Source organism: Eufriesea mexicana, unplaced genomic scaffold (genome assembly GCF_001483705.2).
Source record: "Eufriesea mexicana isolate 0111107269 unplaced genomic scaffold, ASM148370v2 scaffold620, whole genome shotgun sequence".
Taxonomy (NCBI): Eukaryota; Metazoa; Arthropoda; class Insecta; order Hymenoptera; family Apidae; genus Eufriesea; species Eufriesea mexicana.
The window spans coordinates 87,585-108,287 of NW_016908778.1; the positions used below are offsets into that span (position 1 = coordinate 87,585).

Genomic DNA, 20,703 nt, shown 5'->3' on the forward strand with positions numbered 1-20,703 from the left:
TAATATTTAAAAAATATTTATTAAGAGAAGAAGATAGTCAATCTTTACGAATCCTTCAAGCATTTATCAATACGAAAATTAATAACATCTAAGTATGCTCTTCTCAAAAGTATTTAATTTTCATTATCAGGTAATATCAGACGAACCACCTTGATTATTTTTATCATTGTTTAATCAACTATAATTTCTTCATTACACGATTTCAAAGATTCTTCGGAGTGATGACATTTGATATTCTTTCTCGTTTCTTATATGAGCTTTCAAAGTCACCTTCAGTCATTATATGTATAACGCTGTAACTTTCCTGCCCATCAAATTAAATATCATCTCCAAGGTCCTTACCGTATCACTTGATCGAAAAGATTTTAATCGATCAAGCATGAAGATAATTGAGGTGGTTCACGTTAGGTACTTCAGTCTATATATGTATGGCTATTAAAATGCACGCGACCCTCGATTTACATTGGTTATTAAAACCGCGTGGGTACAATCTGTCAGTGAAAACCAAAATAACTGAGAGAAAAACTGGTATAAATTAAAAAGATATACAGTCGCTCACAAAAATATTCGAACACTATACAAATTTCAAGAGAGTATTCTAACCTAAAAATTCTGATTTTAATGAATGTTTGTATGCATATAAAGCATAACGAGTTACACATGGTTCAATACTTTTCATTTCAAAAATACTATTACCATATTTTACTACGAAGTACATGATTTTTATATATATTTACATACATATCTATTTTAGTTGTCAGACCAGGCAGTAAATTAATTTATCTTTTCGCGTATAAAATAAAGCGACAATACGTCTGTCACATTTACATTCTTGCTTGATATATACAGTGGCTCACAAAAATATTCGAACACTATCCAAATTTCAAGACAGTATTCTAACCTAAAAATTCTGATTTTAATTAAAAATACACGTATACGTAAAGCATAAAGAGTTACACACGGTTCGATTCTTTTTATTTGCAGATATTGCTTCACGTGGATGAAATCGTTACTCAAAATTACAGTCCGATCCCTGTTTCTTTAAATAAAACTGTATAACGATGCGAGATAAAGATAAACTTTTCGAATAGAAAATGTTTAACTCTTGGTACTCTGTCACTCTATAGTAAAAATTTCTCTGTGTGAGATCTCGTTTAAGAACCAAAAAAAAATTGTTAAAACTATAGTTGTTGATTTTACGCCCTTAAAGTCATTTTCTGCCAATGAAAAAATTACTGCACACGTAACTCGTTATACTTTACCTGCACGCAAACTTTCATTAAAATCAGAATTTTTAGGTTAGAAAATTCCTTTGAAATATAGCGTGCGAATACTTTCGTAGGCTACTGTATATATTTCGTATATTTTTATCAAGAAAAATGAAAAATCGAAATAAATATGCTTGTTACAAGCTAAACGGGGCCAGAATAATGTAATTAGTGCAGATAAATAAGAAATTTGTATCTTCCTGGCGCATTGAGGTTATAAAAAGATGTATTTTCTGACCGTGTAAAATGAGATCGCGTAAATTGATACCGTATATAAGAAAATTTCACGCAAGTGAAGGGACCATTTACCGTTTCAAAAAAAAGTCAAAAAAAGGAAGAAAAAGAATCTTACACGAAAAGGAGCGTGTAAATCGAGACTCGGGTGCACTTATACCAGTGCAATAAAATAATAAATGTATTAAAATATAAAATGTAATAAAATATAGAATGTAGTAAAATACGACATATAACGGAATATAAAATATAACGAACATAATATATATTGGCATGTAAAATACGATGAACTATAAAATTTAATAGGATATAAAGCATAACGAAGGTTAAAATGTAAACTAAAAAATATAACGAGGTATAAAATATAAGGAAGTATAAAATTTTATAATCGTATATGGCAACTTTCTTGGAGACCAATATTTGCAATTACAACTGCTGTGTATGCTCCTTGTAATGCTACATTTTTAGCATATACGTATTAAAATAATAAACATATATGGACCGTTTATTTTGAAAGTGGTGTAAGTCCATTTTTAAAAAATGGACTTAATTTACGTTTAACCATAATTTATGCTTAATTTAATGTAAGCTTTTTATTTATAACTAGTTAGTATTTAATATCTTAAAAAATGCTAATACTTTGTTCAAATTAAAATTGGCTGATGAAAGAAATTGCGTAGCCATTGACGGCTACATTTGTTTTATTTCACGTGTCGAGAGAATTTTGTTTCGACAAAAATCTACAAAACGCAATTAAAAAACAGATAAGAAGAAACACTAATGGTGAAAAGATAAACTGATTGGAAATATGTTGGTTGAGGTTTTGCAAAAGTGCACTGTGTACTATTTTATATAAAACGTCAATGAAGAATATAGAATTTAAAACTTTAAATTTATCATCCATATGTCTGGGAAGACCGCCAAAATTTGAAAAATCGACCTGTCGCCTTTGTATCACGATACCAGGATTGTTACATATAAAAAATATAAGGATATGGAGCAATTATTACCTTATATACCTCCTGTGCATCGTGAGTATTTCAAAACACTGCCACATGAAAAGCATAAATGAATAATACTAATATCTTATGTTAAGTTTAACGATATATAAATATAATTAATATTCAAAATAAAAAATACTACTTCTATTTTATTCCTCGTTCTTATTTATAAACAAAATTGGATTTAGATGAAATATATTTTAAGTGATCTTTAATTTTTCAAAATTGAAATTAAATGATTTTTACAACTGACTAATTATGGAAGTGATGTAAGTCCATTTGCAGCCCGTAAATATACATTATTTTAGTTAAATTCGCCTTAAAGAAATTTATATAATCAAATTAGATATTGATAAATTAGTAGAAACATTACCAGACCTGACATAATTAACTTATATTTTTTAATTGACAAATATGCTAACTTCTAATTTTCTCGAAACTACAGAAAATGGACTTGCACCACTTTCAAAATAAACAGTCCATATAATAAATATATAATATATATTAAATGTAATATATATATTAAAATAATAAATATATGTAATAAACATATAATAATATACATATTAAAATTATACGTAATTCGTATAAATGAAACTTTAATTATTAATTGAATTATCGTAGACGATAAAAGTCAGTCTTAAATTATAATAATTTTTTCTTCTTAATTAATCTTAAATTATAATAATTATTTTAATAATTTAAACTCTAAATTATCTTTCCAATAATAATTCCAAAAATGTAAACTATTCGACTAGATTGATTATTTTTTTAGCTTTTGAATTTATTTTTCACATGCTTACGAATTTGTTAGTATCGTTTGCTACATCGACAAATAATTTCATTTAATATTTCATTTTTGATAAATTTCTTATTAGCGAAAATTAGATATCGTTCTATCTACCTGTTCTTCTAATCTCTTGCTTTGTCAAGAATTTATTAAGATCATATGCCAGAAACATGATACTTGACTCTTACTTTTTATTTTTTAAGAGATAAAAATTTAGGAATCCGATATATCAACTAATCTTATATCACCAAAATTATCTTTTTATACAGTTTCGAAATTAATCCGCGTTTCTAGTGTTTGAATATTTAAAAGATATTATATCATTTAATACTAACTCCTTGCCCTAATTTAACGAATTTGTGACAAATTTAGTTGCGACGAGTCGGAGTCGTCATATAATATTCGAAACTATTAAACAATACCGTACAAAATAAAATTATTCGTGTAATTCACTTTCAAAAATTCTGTTGTATTATGCCGTATTATAATTATATGGTATATTTAATCTCTTAAAACGAATACATTGTCCCTTAAATGACATTATCTGATTTACTTTCTTGCTATTATTTAAGAAAATTGAGGCTAAAATTATCAATCTGTAATACGTACCTAAATATAACACGCATAGTACCTAAAGTGATATTAATTAAAATAATATTAATTAAATGAAAATAATACCTAAAGTGATATTAATTAAAATAATATTAATTAAATGAAAATAATACCTAAAGTGATATTAATTAAAATAATATTAATTAAATGAAAATAATACCTAAAGTGATATTAATTAAAATAATATTAATTAAATGAAAATAATACCATGTTGCCGGGTGTATAATATGTGTGACCGTGTGTACCAATGATACCATGAAAATAAAAAAATTATTATACACAATTGTGTCCATATCTGATTAAAAATCAATGTTCAGTTTGTCAATAGAATTTGTATATTTTCAAAAATTTCAAAAGTAAGAGTCTGAAAGACGTCATTTTGATTTCTTTTATAGTTCTAGTATTAAATATTGCTTTTAGTATAATCCCTGCCTAAATAAAAATGAATGTTCAGTTTGTCAAAAGGACCCGGATATTTTCAAAAATTTCAAAAGTAAGTCTGAGAAACATCATTTTGATTTCTTTGATAGTTCTAGTATTAAATATCGCTTTTAGTGTAATCCAAAAATTCAAAAATTTCAAAAGTAAGAGTTTGAAAGACGTCATTTTCATCTTTTTAATAGTTCTAGTATTAAATATTGCTTTCAGTATAACGCCTCGAAATGAAATGATAACTCGAGGGGTTAGAAGACATGTCTTTGGACCTGACAAATTGTTCCTCTTCTCAACTCTATCGTATAAGAGTTATTACGTCTCTCATTTTTAATTACCAAGCGATACAAGAGTCCAAGAAATAGCCAAAAATAGATTTAGCATACTCTTCCTATTTGACCCTCAAATGTTGTAACTATTTGTAAGAACTTACGGGCATTGACAGATAGTTGCTGGACAATTTGGCGGATAACGAAGGCAGTTGGTCTGACACCAATTGTTCATTCCTGGTATACGCCGATACAGAGGAGTAGACAGGCACACCTGAGATCTGAAATCGAAAACACGGATTGAGATTCTTCGCGCATACAACGGGTAATGTTACCTAGTTTACAGAATCGAAAACATTAGGCTATTCGAGTTACCGTTCGCTGCATTTTAAACAGCGAGGTAACCGCAGGAAACTTGAGTCACAATTACAATAAAGCGACGAGGTGAACGTCAACAAAATTAAATTATGTATAGTACAATTATGCAAGTGTTTACAGCTTTTATAGTGGAAGAGGTCATGTTCGTTGTGGGTTTTTTGTACCAATCGCAGAAAAACAAGGTACACTCTTCGTAAAACTAAAATTATACTTGACCCGTTTGCATCGTAAAAAATAATGGAAAGTATGCTGTTATCGTAGAATTTTTGTTATAAATACTTAACCAGTTAGCTGTGATTGGCGAGTATACTCGTCATGGAGAAGTGGCAGGATTTTGTGTCATGACGAGTATACTCGTCATGCGTAAAAAGTAGTGACCATTGGCTATTTAAATTGTAATTTTTGTGAAAAATAAACATATTCTCAAATTTCAAGATGTTTAGAATATTTTGAGGCCAGGCCGGAATAAAACAAACAAATAAAAAATATGAATAATTTGAGATGAACTCACGCGTCCCCGTATGCTCCGGCTGAAACAGCTTATCAGTTCGCATAACGAATTTATTTATGCGCGATGATAACGTTTCTTAGATGTAGCGTAAAAGGGGCAAAAGCAAAAGTCAGAAAGCTGATTTACGATAGGGTTCCTTCAGGGATGGTCCGCCACGGGACAAATGCGTGACGCTGACCAGGCGCTGAGCCCATTGATGGCTGCTGGCCCGAAATTACCCAGCTATTTTTTGACGGTCACTAAAATTCATAGATATCCATAAAAACTAACCAATAAGAGAATAGATGTTAACCAAATAAGTAAATATTAGTAATAAAATTGTCAATTTTATAAAATAAACTCATCTTTTTGATCCAATATTTTAACAGCGACACTTACTCTGTGATCGACGAGTATACTCGTCGTCGCTCGATTTTCGCGACACATATGGGTGCGTGCTCTCAAAAGGGAGCGCCACAGCTAACTGATTAAATTTTGCACTACGCATCGTTGAAGAATTATTTTGAGTTAAGCGACATTCTAATTCTTCAGCCAACTGGTTAATACGTATTTATAGAAATTATAAATATTAATTTAATGAAAGTATTTCATTATTAATTCGTTTCGTTATTAATATTTCGACTAATATTAATTAATTTCGTTATTAATATTTCGTTATTATTAAATTATAAATATTAATTTATACATATTTCAAAAGGTATTACAATTTTGATATCACAGTGATTTGTGAAGAATAAACAGGAAGAAATAAAGTCATAATCGTATATACGTCATGTGTCAATTGCTTCGTGATAAGAATTCGTGCTCTGTAATAAAAGAAAGAAGGAATTAAGATTTAATCTGTTTGCAGTTAATATTATTCACTCGTAACGTAATTACACGTGTGTATATACACACTGGTGCTAACAACCAGGAAAATTGCAGATATATGTACGCTAACGATGCAAATGATTTAACAGCTTTCAACACGAGCAAAATTTGCAGAAATCATAAAAGCTTTTACAATTTCTTTGTGAATGAGGTAAGTATATAGGACTAATAAAAATTCAACAATCTCGTTTCAATACGCAATTTTTCATAATTAAATTGTAGCGCAAAGGGATAATAGCTATTCTACTAAAATGTTAGAATTTTCATTTTAAAATATTATTTAAATTTGTCAGAATATTGTCTCAATTTTAAACGTACTTTTAATTCTGAATACTTAATTTTAAATATATTTAATCGCGATATTTCGTGTAAATATGTGCAAATATTATGATGTTCCACATTTTGATTTTTGATGTTAGATTATATCCTATTATCGTTAAATTCATTTAGTAATTAATTATTCGCAATTCAGGAACAGAATATAAAATATATTAACCCTTTGCGCTCGACGATTTTCTGGCTAAAGAAGGGTACGAGTTGAAAAATTTTCTACTATAAGGCTGATGATATTTTTTGAGCAATAAATAAGACATATAAATCACTAATTGAGAATATTATAGTCATCTTAAACAAGTTCTAATAATATTTCGTAATTTAGTATTATATCAAATCAAATGGATTAATTTGATTCATTGAAAAGAAAGAAGTAAATAGAAATCGTTAAATCGCTCTATAAACATAATAAATATATAAGGTAAATATACTGAAGTAATTATACTAAAATTCGCAAGAGCATGTTAAATGAAATGCTCGAAACTCGTCTTATGAAATTTTGGAATGCAAAAAATAATACCTTTCTTATTACCCATAAGTTTCTTAACCCTATTTCTTTTAAATGTGTACGTATGTATATACATATATGATGTACTACTAGTATATTATAATTCTCATGTCTCTTTATGCCGATATATAAAATTACAGTTAAAATTATAGCACAACGGTAGAATTTTATAAATTATTACAATATAAATTATAAATAATTGATAAATTACTACGGCAAAAATTGTACCCTGTACCCCACCATGAAAATTCCTACGATACACCATACCCATATGAATAATTCGAAAGAGACTCTACAAATAGCTATTACAAATACAGTGAAACATCGATTGTGACAATAGATTAATGAATCTCGATGAAGTCGAGGAAACAAGAGTTTAGACGCGTGTTTTATCTGAAAGGATTCGTTGGAAAGTTAAGAGTATTCCAAGAATTTTATCAAGATTTTATGGAAATTGGATCTAGGTTACATATCATAATTCGCACTCATTTAAATCTGTATAGCGTAAATTAGATTTGTTGTTCTATTTAAGCTGGTTTATGGCCAAGAATCTACTCTGTAACGCTATTTCCTTATTTTCCTTAAGCAATTTTTTATAATTTCGTGAAAGAAATAATTTTGTAACTAATTGTTAACATATTAAATATAAGTATAAATTTTATAACAAAATTTTCAATAGAAAAGCTGTGTTCGATAAATACTTTCTAAGCTCTTCGTTCGATAGAACTATTTATTAAAGCACAAATTTATTATTCGCAATTAATAGAAAAAAATTATAGCAATGATGTCTTGGACATATCGTGATTAGAGAAAACCCAATTATCGCATATCGTATCTGATATTTTCATAGGATATAAAATCAGACTGTATATTGTAAATATAAATGTATCGAACTAGCAAAAAGTCGAATTATTAATTATATTTAATTAAATTTAATTAATTTAAAAAATGAATTACAGTCTACATACCGAATTATTGTATTTTTCCAACTAATCAATTGTCCATTGACAATGTGCAATGTACACTTCTTATTATTCTACACCTATGTAATAATTTTTCTTCGTAATAACTGTATAATCCATCAACATGCAGAAAATCATTTGGCCTAAATAGCAGTGCCATAACTGTAAATTCGTTGCTATATAGGATAAGTTAATTATAATTGACAATTTGAAATAACTTATCGTCTATTGGCTTTAGTAGAAACTTATATATCGTAAGACCTTCGCTATCTGGATATTCCACTACTCGACTACTTTAAATGTTCTATAATACTATTTAATAACACTCGACTAAACATTCTAGAAAACATTTTCAATTCTACGATAAAATTTAATTTTCATTTAAAAAATTGTTTTTTCAGAGATTTGTACTTCTATGACTAGATCTAATATCACTGTAATAACGCGAAGTTTTACGTGGATTCCATTACAAAAATTAAATAAATTTCAAATCGAAATTAAATAAACACCTCTTTGGTCATTTATCAATGATTCACAGAAAATTAACGAATACACACAAATTTTTCTTTTCCCTCTTCTTTCCTTTTTTTGAAATTTTCTATTAAAAAATAACTGGACAAAAGTATGCAAATCTGATTGATCACTGTTACAAAAGATAACTATCTTTTTCGACGCGATCATAATAATGAAACACAAATTTTTGCTATTGCCAAAATTATAATAGATTTATATCAGATAGCTCGAAATGAAATAAACACGTTTTAGGCCATTTATCAATGATTCACAGGAAATTAACGAATACGCACAAATTAATTTTTCTTTTCCCTCTTCTTTTCTTTTTTTGAAATTTTCTATTAAAAAATAACTGGACGAAAGAATGCAAATCTGATTGATCACTGACACAAAATATAACTATCTTTTTCGACGCAATCATAATAATAAAACACGCAAATTTTTGCTATTGAATAAAAATGTAATAAATTTATATCAGGTAGCTCGAAATGAAAGAAACACGTTTTAGGCCATTTATGAATTAGTCATGCGAAATTAATAAATGCACGCAAATTCACGTCTCTTTTCTGTCTTTTTTTTAAATTTTCTATTAGAAAATAACTGGACAAAAGATGCAAATTTGATTGATCACTGCTACAAAAGATAACTATCTTTTTCGACTCAATCATAAAAATTTTTGCTATTGGCAAAAAATATAATAGATTTATGTCAGATCATATAAGATGGAATGACGAAAGAGAACGAGATACATCAATACCGAGATAAAAAGAAACAACAGAAAATATTGACGTATATAACACATGGAATTAAAGGTAATTAATCATAGGTATAAAATGAAAAACGTATTGAAGTAACTTGGCTTACTGGGTTCTGACAGTGTTGGTTTTATGTATGAGAGTGTGAGTGAGGTTGAATGAGTGAAACTCATTTGTCATATAATTGTGCAATGTGTGGTATAAATATAATGTGTGAATGATGTTTAAAAAATCTTGAGAAGAATATGCCAGAATGAAACAGTTGTCTGAGACATGTCAAGGAGAGAACACGTAAATTTAATAGTGATTAATAATGAGTGAGTGAGAGAAGAAACTTCTGGAAAAAGTGCACCAATTTATCATTTCAAATAGTTTATTATTTAAATATTTTAACTTAAATATATTTTGTGAGTTGCTCGTTAAAAGGGTCTCGTATATTATTGTCCATTTTACTCACAGGTTTTACATAATATATTAGCTATTGAGAACCTGAAAATAAAATTTTCATGATACACTTTTAACGTCGTTGTGTGATAATAGTTGACATAGATTTTAATATATAGTAGCCCACGAAAGTATTCGCACGCTATATTTCAAAAGAATTCTCTAACTCAAAAGTTCTGATTGTAATAAGCATATTTATTTTGATTTTTCATTTTTCTTGATAAAAATATACGAAATATATACAGTAGCCTACGAAAGTATTCGTACGCTATATTTCAAAGGAATTTTCTAACCTAAAAATTCTGATTTTAATGAAAGTTTGCGTGCAGGTAAAGTATAACGAGTTACGTGTACAGTAATTTTTTCATTGGCAGAAAATGACTTTAAGGGCGTAAAATCAACAACTATAGTTTTAACAATTTTTTTTTGGTTCTTAAACGAGATCTCACACAGAGAAATTTTTACTATAGAGTGACAGAGTACCAAGAGTTAAACATTTTCTATTCGAAAAGTTTATCTTTATCTCGCATCGTTATACAGTTTTATTTAAAGAAACAGGGATCGGACTGTAATTTTGAGTAACGATTTCATCCACGTGAAGCAATATCTGCAAATAAAAAGAATCGAACCGTGTGTAACTCTTTATGCTTTACGTATACGTGTACTTCCATTAAAATCAGAATTTTTAGGTTAGAATACTCTCTTGAAATTTGTAGTGTTCGAATGTTTTTATGAGTCACTGTATATATCAAGCAAGAATGTAAATGTGACAGACGTATTGTCGCTTTATTTTATACACGAAAAGATAAATTAATTTACTGCCTGGTTTGACAATTAAAATAGATATGTATGTACATATATATAAGAATCATGTACTTCGTAGTAAAATATGGTAATAACATTTTTGAAATAAAAAGAATTGGACCATGTGTAACTCGTTATGCTTTACATGCACACAAACATTCATTAAAATCGGAATTTTTAGGTTAGAATACTCTCTTGAAATTTGGATAGTGTTCGAATATTTTCGCGAGCCACTGTATATATTCATGTCAAAATAAATGACGTATGTAAGAAAGAATGAGTGGATCGAGTATACGTGTATGAACGAAGTGTGATATAGAGTGTGTATATTTATGTAATGTATGATAGAAGAGAGAACAAATGAGAGAGTAGTTGGATACATCAGTTGTAATTCAGAATTCATTGAGATTACACGTGTATTATTTATTAAGTATCGTGAAAAAGAATAAACACAATTAGATATATTTCATGGACAATTTCTACCCTGTGCTATAATATTGTTCAATAAATATTTAATATATTCATTTAAATATAATATCCACAACTAACATCTTTCAATATATATAATTCTTAATAAATATTAATAATTAACCCTATGCTATAATATTGTTCAATAAATATTTAATATATTCATTTAAATATAATATCCACAACTAACATCTTTCAATATATATAATTTTTAATAAATATTAATAATTAAACCTATGCTATAATATTGTTCAATAAATATTTAATATATTAATTTAAATATAATATCCACAACTAACACCTCTAAATATATATAATTCATAATAAATATTAATTATTCACCCTATGCTATAATATTGTTCAATAAATATTTAATATATTTATTTAAATATAATATCCACACTTGATCTCTAAGAATGACAGCAAAACATAATAGAAAGAAGAACAGAATTATCGACTATTTAATCCTTATATACAAGGTGTCCCATTTAACTCGAATATCCGAAGTACCTACTTGTTTTCTACACAGAGAAAAATGTCAGAGGAAAATATAGATTGACTTGGAAGGACATAAATATAATCAAAAACAAATTTTTCTCACGGCCATATTTGTCAAGATTTCATTAAAATTTTAATGGAAAAATATTAATAAATTAATAAAAATTTAAATGGAAAAATACATTTTCATCACGACTGTACGTCGCTGAAGTTCAAAAGAAATGCAGCGAATACCATAACCTTCGCGTGTCCTTGAGCACGAGATGTTCATAAAAGTTGAGCAACCGATGCAAACAGTGAGACGCCATAACCGAATGATTAATGCAGAAAAATTGATTTCGACGACATTCAAGATTATGTCCGTTGAAGTGTCCAAAATGATACCCATTACTCTCGACAGATCGTCGTATAGGAGTAATGAAATTACTCTTGTCCCTCTCTGTAACTCGTTCACCGATACCAACACATACAGTCCTAACCCGTTCTCCCATGTTTTCCAGTGTTGCAGAGACGTGGTTGTAAACTTTCGATTTTATCACACGCCAAAGAAAAGACATTTAGATCCGTGTAAGATCCGACGAATCGAGCAGGACAGTGAATATTTACAGTACGATCGATTCAGCGTTGCAAAGATTTTAATTTAATACTTGTCAGGCTATCGTGTCTCGTGCGCTGGACAGTTTGTGAGTGAGGTTGAACGAGTGAAATTCATTTGTCCTATAATTGTGCAATGTGTGATATAAATATAACGTGATCGAGTACCGTCTAGTGTGAATAATGTTTAAAGGAATGTTTAGAAGAATGTACCAGAATGAAACAGTTGTCTGAGAAATATCAAAGAGTGAATACGCAAATGTAATATTAAGAGTGAGTTAGCAAGTTATAGTTATTGAGTTTATATTATATTATTGAGTTATTAAGTTATTGAGTTATCGAGTTTAAGGTATTGAGTTTATATTATATTGTTGAGCTATTAAGTTATAGTTATTGTTATCATTAATTAAGTTATAGTTATTAAGTTACAGTTATTGAGTTATTAAGTTATAGTTATTGAGTTATTAAGTTATAGTTATTGAGTTTATATTATATTATTGAGTTATTAAGTTATAGTTATTGAGTTATTAAGTTATAGTTATTGAGTTATTAAGTTATAGTTATTGAGTTATTAAGTTATAGTTATTGAGTTATTAAGTTATAGTTATTGAATTTATATTATATTATTGAGTTATTAAGTTATAGTTATTGAGTTTGTATTATATTATTGAGTTAATAAGTTATAGTTATTGAGTTATTAAGTTATTGAGTAATTGAGTTAAAGTTATCGAGTTTATATTATATTATTGAGTTATTAAGTTGTAGTTATTGAGATATTATTGAGTTATAGTTATTAAGAGTGAGTTTGTGAGAGAAGAAACTTTTGAAAAGAGTACACCGATTTTATTATTTCAAACTGTTAATTATTTAAATAGTTTAATTTAATATACTTTGTGTGTTAGTTGTTAAAAAGATCTTAGATATTATTGTCTATTCCACCCATAAATATATTGTACTTCTGAATCAACTCTTTTGTTTAGATTCTGCCGATTGTATAGACTAACTTTTGATGCCGATAGTTATAAACGATAAAAATCGATTGTTCATTTTTTATATTATTTATTTATTATATTATTATTCAATTATTATATTATTTTTGTATGTTATTTATTTATTATATTATTATTCAATTATTATATTATTTTTGTATGTTATTTATTTATTATATTATTATTCAATTATTATATTATTTTTGTATGTTATTTATTTATTATATTATTATTCAATTATTATATTATTTTTGTATGTTATTTATTTATTATATTATTATTCAATTATTATATTATTTTTGTATGTTATTTATTTATTATATTATTATTCAATTATTATATTATTTTTGTATGTTATTTATTTATTATATTATTATTCAATTATTATATTATTTTTGTATGTTATTTATTTATTATATTATTATTCAATTATTATATTATTTTTGTATGTTATTTATTTATTATATTATTATTCAATTATTATATTATTTTTGTATGTTATTTATTTATTATATTATTATTCAATTATTATATTATTTTTGTATGTTATTTATTTATTATATTATTATTCAATTATTATATTATTTTTGTATGTTATTTATTTATTATATTATTAGTTCGATTTCTTTCAGATCCGGAAACGTTTTCCACAAAATTGCATAACTCGTTAGGCGAGAAATTAGCATGTTATGGATCATGCATGGTGTCATAGATCAAAAATGGCCTAATAATATAAATGTTTTTCCTTTGTCATTCTGTCCTACTCGAACTTTCATAATCAATTATACATTGATTATTCAACTTTTACGAATTTTTCGTGCTCAAGGTGACAAGAAGGTTTAATGTTAAAGTTGTGGTACTTTTGCGTCATATGGTGACGATAAAGATACGTTGTTCTGTATAAAAAGCTTCGATGACTCTGAAATTTCGAAAAATATGATCTTGGTAAATATCTTTTGCCTATCTTAATATTCGTCCCTTCAAACAAATCCATATTTTTCTCCGATATTTTCTTCTACCTTAAGAGACACGCAAGATACTTTCGATTTATGCTATGGACGAAATATCCTGTTTATTCTTTCTCTTTCTTACGTTTTCGTTCCCCTAACGCGTTTTCGACGAATTTTCGGTTAACCCATTTGCATCACCCAAAAGGTGGAAAATTAGCTCATATCACCAAAATTTTTTTAATTTGTATAAAGATAGAAATATTTCCAAATGATAAAAAAACGAAAAGAAAAGAGAAATGGCGTACACAAAGAATTTATAATTCTATTTAATTATACATCGAAAATAATTTGAGAAATTAAAGTTAATAGTATTTGAAATGGTCAATACATATAGCCACACAGCAATTATCACACTGATAAAATGAATCTTTTTTCTTCTTTTGTGATAAACAAACTACACAACCTTTACGAGCTTTCCGTGATGAAGTTGTTTCAATGAGTATTAAAAAATGTTGGCCAATAAATCTTGATGGACGTGGTGTAATATCTTGTGTTGCTGATGTTTTTATCTTTGGTTTATTTTATTCAATTATTTCTTCTGCTCATTTTTGTGAAGACGCGAAATACTCTATCTTTAAGAATAATCTGCAGTCGTGATACGAAATAATAAAGTCTATAGAATTATCAAAAATAAAGGTATTAAAATGAGACTTATGCTATAAACACGGTCTCTGGTGCAAATCAGCGTGCATGCGTATTGTGACTATGCACAGAGGTTCTGTTCTTATGCCAAAAGACTAGCACGCATATCTGCGCTTCGGTGATGATGGCCAGGAAAATTCCGCGCAAATATGCGCTTATGATGCAAATGAGTTGAAGAACCTGACATAAAAATTCATTTTTCCGTGTATGCTTTAACACCTTATATGCTTTTCTTCCAATATAGAGATCAAAAGTACTCGCCAATATATATCAATCCTTCTATAAACATGAGCTCTGATAATAAAATTAGTAGTTAGGAGAAGGAAAACTTTTACTATATTACCTGTAAAAATTTTTTAATATAGAAATCCTATAAGCTTTGAAAATTTCGAAAAGAAGATGAAAAAAGCAAAATTCACCCCCTTGTACTGTTTCGCTAGCTGCCTTCTTTTATACGTAATTATACATGAAAATTAAATGGGAAAAAATTGTCGATTAATTGTCTTTATGAATTAAATGTTTAAAAAATTTTGATTTTTATTATTTCTACAAAAATATTCCAAATATTATAATTCTGTCCAATATCTTTAACTGCTGCTTCGAATACTACTAATTTTCTCCTATAAAATCAAATTCAATTAGTTTCAAAATTCAAAAATTTTATTAATTAATTCAAAAAGTCGAACAATTTTTCTTTTCCTTTTTTTTAATTATTTTTTCTCAATTTATTTTTTTTTATTTATTTCTTTATTTATTTGATTTTTCTCTTCTTTAAAGAGATATATCGTTGTAAAGTTACTCGAGAAACATTGAAAATCACAGAGTGTCCTCATTTTGTCGTGTACTGTATACCAGTCCTTCATCGCCCTATTTACCTGTATCCTGTTCACTCTCTTCGTTGCATTATGCGATATAATTCGTGAATGTAAATACGAATGTCTCATTTTCAACGAACAACGAAAATTCGTGGTTACATCTTTTTACGAAAATAGGTTTATCTTTTCGATTATATCAACGTGGGTGGAACTTTTACGCTACGACCAATCGGATCCTCGTTCTTTCCAAGTACAAACTCCTGAAGTCCGCATGGTACACGGCATTACAGTATAGGTATGTAAATAACAGTCGAGAGAAGTACTCACCTGACAACGAGTGGAAAGATATTTGGAGAACGATAGTCTTTGTAATAGAGCAAGAAGGGATTATCCTGTTGTACGAAGAGAGGTGGCACACCAGCGGTACTAGTGACAATGCTCACGTCGGCGCAATTTCGAAACGTCTCTGGTCTCCCACATCCGTTCGCCTCGGTTCCATTTTCGCAAGTGCCCCACATGTTACCTATTAATAATATTACTCTTAATATAACGAAGAAATATAGAAATGTAAAAATATATCGCATTGATAATTGTAGCAACATGTTACAAATAGTAATTAGTAGTAAATAGTAACTATGCAACGATCTAATAACTCTCTTACAACCGACTTCTGAGACTTAAAACTGATTTACACCTGACTGTTGACTTCTAAATGACTTTCAATACTGACTTTAAAACCCTGACTGACTTTCAATACTGACTTTAAAACCCTGACTGACTTCCAATACCGATTTTTATGCTCTGACTGACTTTCAATACCGATTTTAAAATCCTGACTGACTTTCGATACCGATTTTAAAATCCTGATTGTCTTTTAATACCGATTTTAAAACTTAGTCTGACTTTCAATTCTGACTTTAAAACCATAAATGACTTTCAATACCGATTTTAAAACTTAGTCTGACTTTCAATTCTGACTTTAAAACCATAAATGACTTTCAATACCGATTTTAAAACTTAGTCTGACTTTCAATTCTGACTTTAAAACCATAAATGACTTTCAATACCGATTTTAAAACTTAGTCTGACTTTCAATTCTGACTTTAAAACCATAAATGACTTTTAATACGAACTTTAAAACCCTGACTGACTTTCAATACCGATTTTAAAGCTTTGACTGACGTTCAATACCGATTTTAAAGCTCTGACTGACTTTCAATACCGATTTTAAAGCTCCGACTGACTTCCAATACTGATTTTAAAATCCTGACTGTCTTTTAATACCGATTTCAAAATCCTGACTGACTTTCGATACTGATTTTAAAATCCTGACTGACTTTCAATACCGATTTTAAAATCCTGACTGTCTTTCAATACTGATTTTAAAAGCCTGATTGTCTTTCAATACCGATTTTAAAACTTAGTCTGACTTTCAATTCTGACTTTAAAACCATAAATGACTTTCAATACCGATTTTAAAACTTAGTCTGACTTTCAATTCTGACTTTGAAACCATAAATGACTTTTAATACGAACTTTAAAACCCTGATTGACTTTCAATACCGATTTTAAAGCTTTGACTGACGTTCAATACCGATTTTAAAGCTCCGACTGACTTTCAATACCGATTTTAAGATCCTGACTGTCTTTTAATACCGATTTCAAAATCCTGACTGACTTTCAATACTGATTTTAAAATCCTGACTGACTTTCAATACTGATTTTAAAATCCTGACTAACTTTCAATACTGATTTTAAAATCCTGACTGTCTTTTAATACTGATTTTAAAATCCTGATTGACTTTCAATTCTGACTGTAAAACTCTAACTGACTTTCAATACAGACTTTAAGACCCTGACTGATTTTCAATACCGTTTTTAAAACTCTGACTGACTTTCAATACTGATTTTAAAATCCTTACTGTCTTTTAATACCAATTTTGAAATCCTGACTGTCTTTCAATACTGCTGATTTTAAAACACTAACTTAAAGCTGATCTGCACGCATCCTTGCATTATACTTTATATTACATTGATTAATAAAAGAATGATTTCTTTCATCTCTCGATTATTGAGATCAAAATTTAGACTGACTGACTTTCAATTCTGACTTTAAAACCCTGACTGACTTTCAATACCGATTTTAAAACTCAGACTGACTTTCAATTCTGACTTTAAAACTCTAACTGACTTTCAATACAGACTTTAAGACCCTGACTGATTTTCAATACCGTTTTTAAAACTCTGACTGACTTTCAATACTGATTTTAAAATCCTTACTGTCTTTTAATACCAATTTTGAAATCCTGACTGTCTTTCAATACTGCTGATTTTAAAACACTAACTTAAAGCTGATCTGCACGCATCCTTGCATTATACTTTATATTACATTGATTAATAAAAGAATGATTTCTTTCATCTCTCGATTATTGAGATCAAAATTTAGTTTAATAGACATTAAAAGAAAGACAATAAGTAATAATTCACGATTGATGTTTTCTATTGATGATTTTCTAATGTCGCTAAAATTTTTAAAATAAAATTTCTTTTATTACAGTCCTTTTCTAAAATCGAGAAGTATGAGAAAGATAATTAAGTAAATTTCAATCGTATAATTTCCTGCACAAAACTTTTTTTCATTTAATATATGTTATAGCCTTTTATACAATTTTATAACGAACGTTCTCTTATAAAAATATTGTCATTCGTATGATAACTATTTTAATCTACAATTTTATAAAATTCTCTTCTTCAACGAAGCAATGCATACATTTTAAATGTGAGAAAAGGCAGATAAAATGAAACATTTTATACATTGCATTTATTGTTTTTAACATTTTTAAAGAATTCACTTTTTTGATTCATTTAAGAATTTTTTGAAAAGGCAACAATTTTCAACGCTAAACCGTCCGTAGTAAATGAAGAAATGGAATAAGAAGAGATATCGAAAAATTGACTTTATGTATACTATAAGAAAAGTGAAAATGAAAACGTTGAAAATGATAGCATCGAATGCAGAATTTTTAGTAGAAAGTTTAGGAACAACCGTTTACTTCATAGCAAGTTCAGTATTAAACGATTTTCCTCGAAATTCAAAGAACAGTCATAAATCCTGTTTTGCTACCAAACCCATAAATATTTGCGTTTGTAAATTTATGGTAAAAATAATTATAATTAAATTTGTTTAAATAAAGTAAACAAGATGTGAAAAAGTAATACAAACCGGTATAATAATTCCATTGCATCACGCATTGTGTACAGGTGACATAGGCCGGTAAAGTTACCTTGTACCGAAATATAGCTTTTCTTTCGGTATCCTGAGGAATCTCGAATCGGACGTCCCGTGTTCCAGATACGTACAGAGGATACCTCAAAAAAGAAAAATACATTCCGACAGATCGTTTATTATCGTTTTAGACTTATTCTAGTAACATATATAATACCTATTTGTAACTATATAATAAATGTACTCGCTACTGATTAATATTTATTTTAATGATACAACTGTCTTACACAATATTAAGTATCATTACTTGATAAATTTTACTTATGCAGCTAACTATATAGAAAAGTAAATTAAACGGAAGAAAATAAAAGAAAAGAGAAAAAAAGAGAAGAAAAGAAAGAAAAGAAAGAAAAAGGAAAGAAAGGAAAAGAAAAGAGAAGAAAAGAAAAGAAATGAAAAGAAAAGAGAAAAAAGGAAAAGAAAAAAAAAGAAAAGGAAAGAGACGAAAAAAAAGAAAAGAGAAGAAAAGAAAGAAAAAGAAAAGAAAGGAAAAGGAAAGAAAAGAAAAGAAAGGAAAAGGAAAGAAAAGAAAAGAAAGGAAAAGAAAAGAAAAGGAAAAGAAAGGGAAGAAAAGAAAAGGAAAAGAAAGGAAAGAAAAGAAAAATAATACAGTAAAATTTTGTTCATCTCACTCCGTTGAGAAACAGATATCATACAATTAGGGTTCATATAATAGGATTAACCCTTTCGTCACGAGCGCGTTGTCCGCCGTGACCCTCCCACTGTACAGGGTGCCACGCTGAAAATGCGCACATAGCACGTGGTCAGTCCCCTTTTATATGAAGATTTTCTTAAGCGTTAACTAAGAAGCTTAATAACAATGTTTTTTCCAACAAGTATTGTTTGTAGCTTTAATATTAAAAAATATTTATATAAAAATCTTTACAGATAAATGCCGGATATATCCGCGCTCGTACCAAAAGGGTTAAACCGATTTCTATCTCTATCTATGATTTCTAGTACGAATAATAAAACTTGACGTTCAAATAAATAGATTTGATCAACGAAAGTTTAGTTAATCGAATATTAATTGATATTCTGTTTCGATAATCAGAGTAAATCAGGTAAATGAATTTCTACTGTATATCTACTTATAAATTTTCTTTCTTACCTATCAAAGCATTCCTGGGATGCCACCTGCCTCGGATTATTATTTGGACAAAGATACATTTCGAATCTCCCTAAATGGTTCGCTGTAAGCTCGATCTCGACATCGATATCCTATAAATTCGAATAATGTCATTAAAAATATAATATGCAATAAAATATGTCAAAGGACAGTTATTCATTATGTGAGAAAATTACAGGAAAGTTGTGGAAGCTTAAAGGCTTTTGACAATTATTTAACACTTTATTAATTAACAAATAATGACATTGTTAGTCCGACCATCATTATTTATACATTCCCGCTCATCGGCCATTGTTATTTCGCCGGTATGATGTTTTCCACGGCTACTCATCAACCCTCACCATAGTCGCTGACAACGGGACAACCCTTGCTGACATTCAGCCTAACTTGTCTTACAATTACAAAGTTTGACCCTTCATACGAGATACAAATTTTGATAATTTTAATCAAAATGTGCCTCTTTTTAATGAATTTATCAGGTATATTATTTTAAGAAGAAACTAGTAAAAGAACACCGGTATTAAAAATAAAAGAAATATGCTCGGAATTAAAATTTTGCAAATTTTCAATCAAGATGTTAACTCTTTG

At 28.3% G+C, this 20,703-nt stretch overlaps 1 protein-coding gene across 1 annotated transcript in view; it reads right to left on the bottom strand.

The window, feature by feature from the left end:
- The window catches only part of LOC108546188 (uncharacterized), a 37,984-nt gene that overhangs the window by 1,878 nt on the left and 15,403 nt on the right, over positions 1-20,703 (bottom strand). Inside the window, exons 6-7 of the mRNA XM_017898138.1 lie at positions 16,028-16,223; positions 4,771-4,887 (exon numbers count right to left, since the gene is read on the bottom strand). Of these exons, the coding sequence (XP_017753627.1) occupies positions 4,771-4,887; positions 16,028-16,223 (313 nt within the window). The remainder of the gene's footprint in view (positions 1-4,770; positions 4,888-16,027; positions 16,224-20,703) is intronic.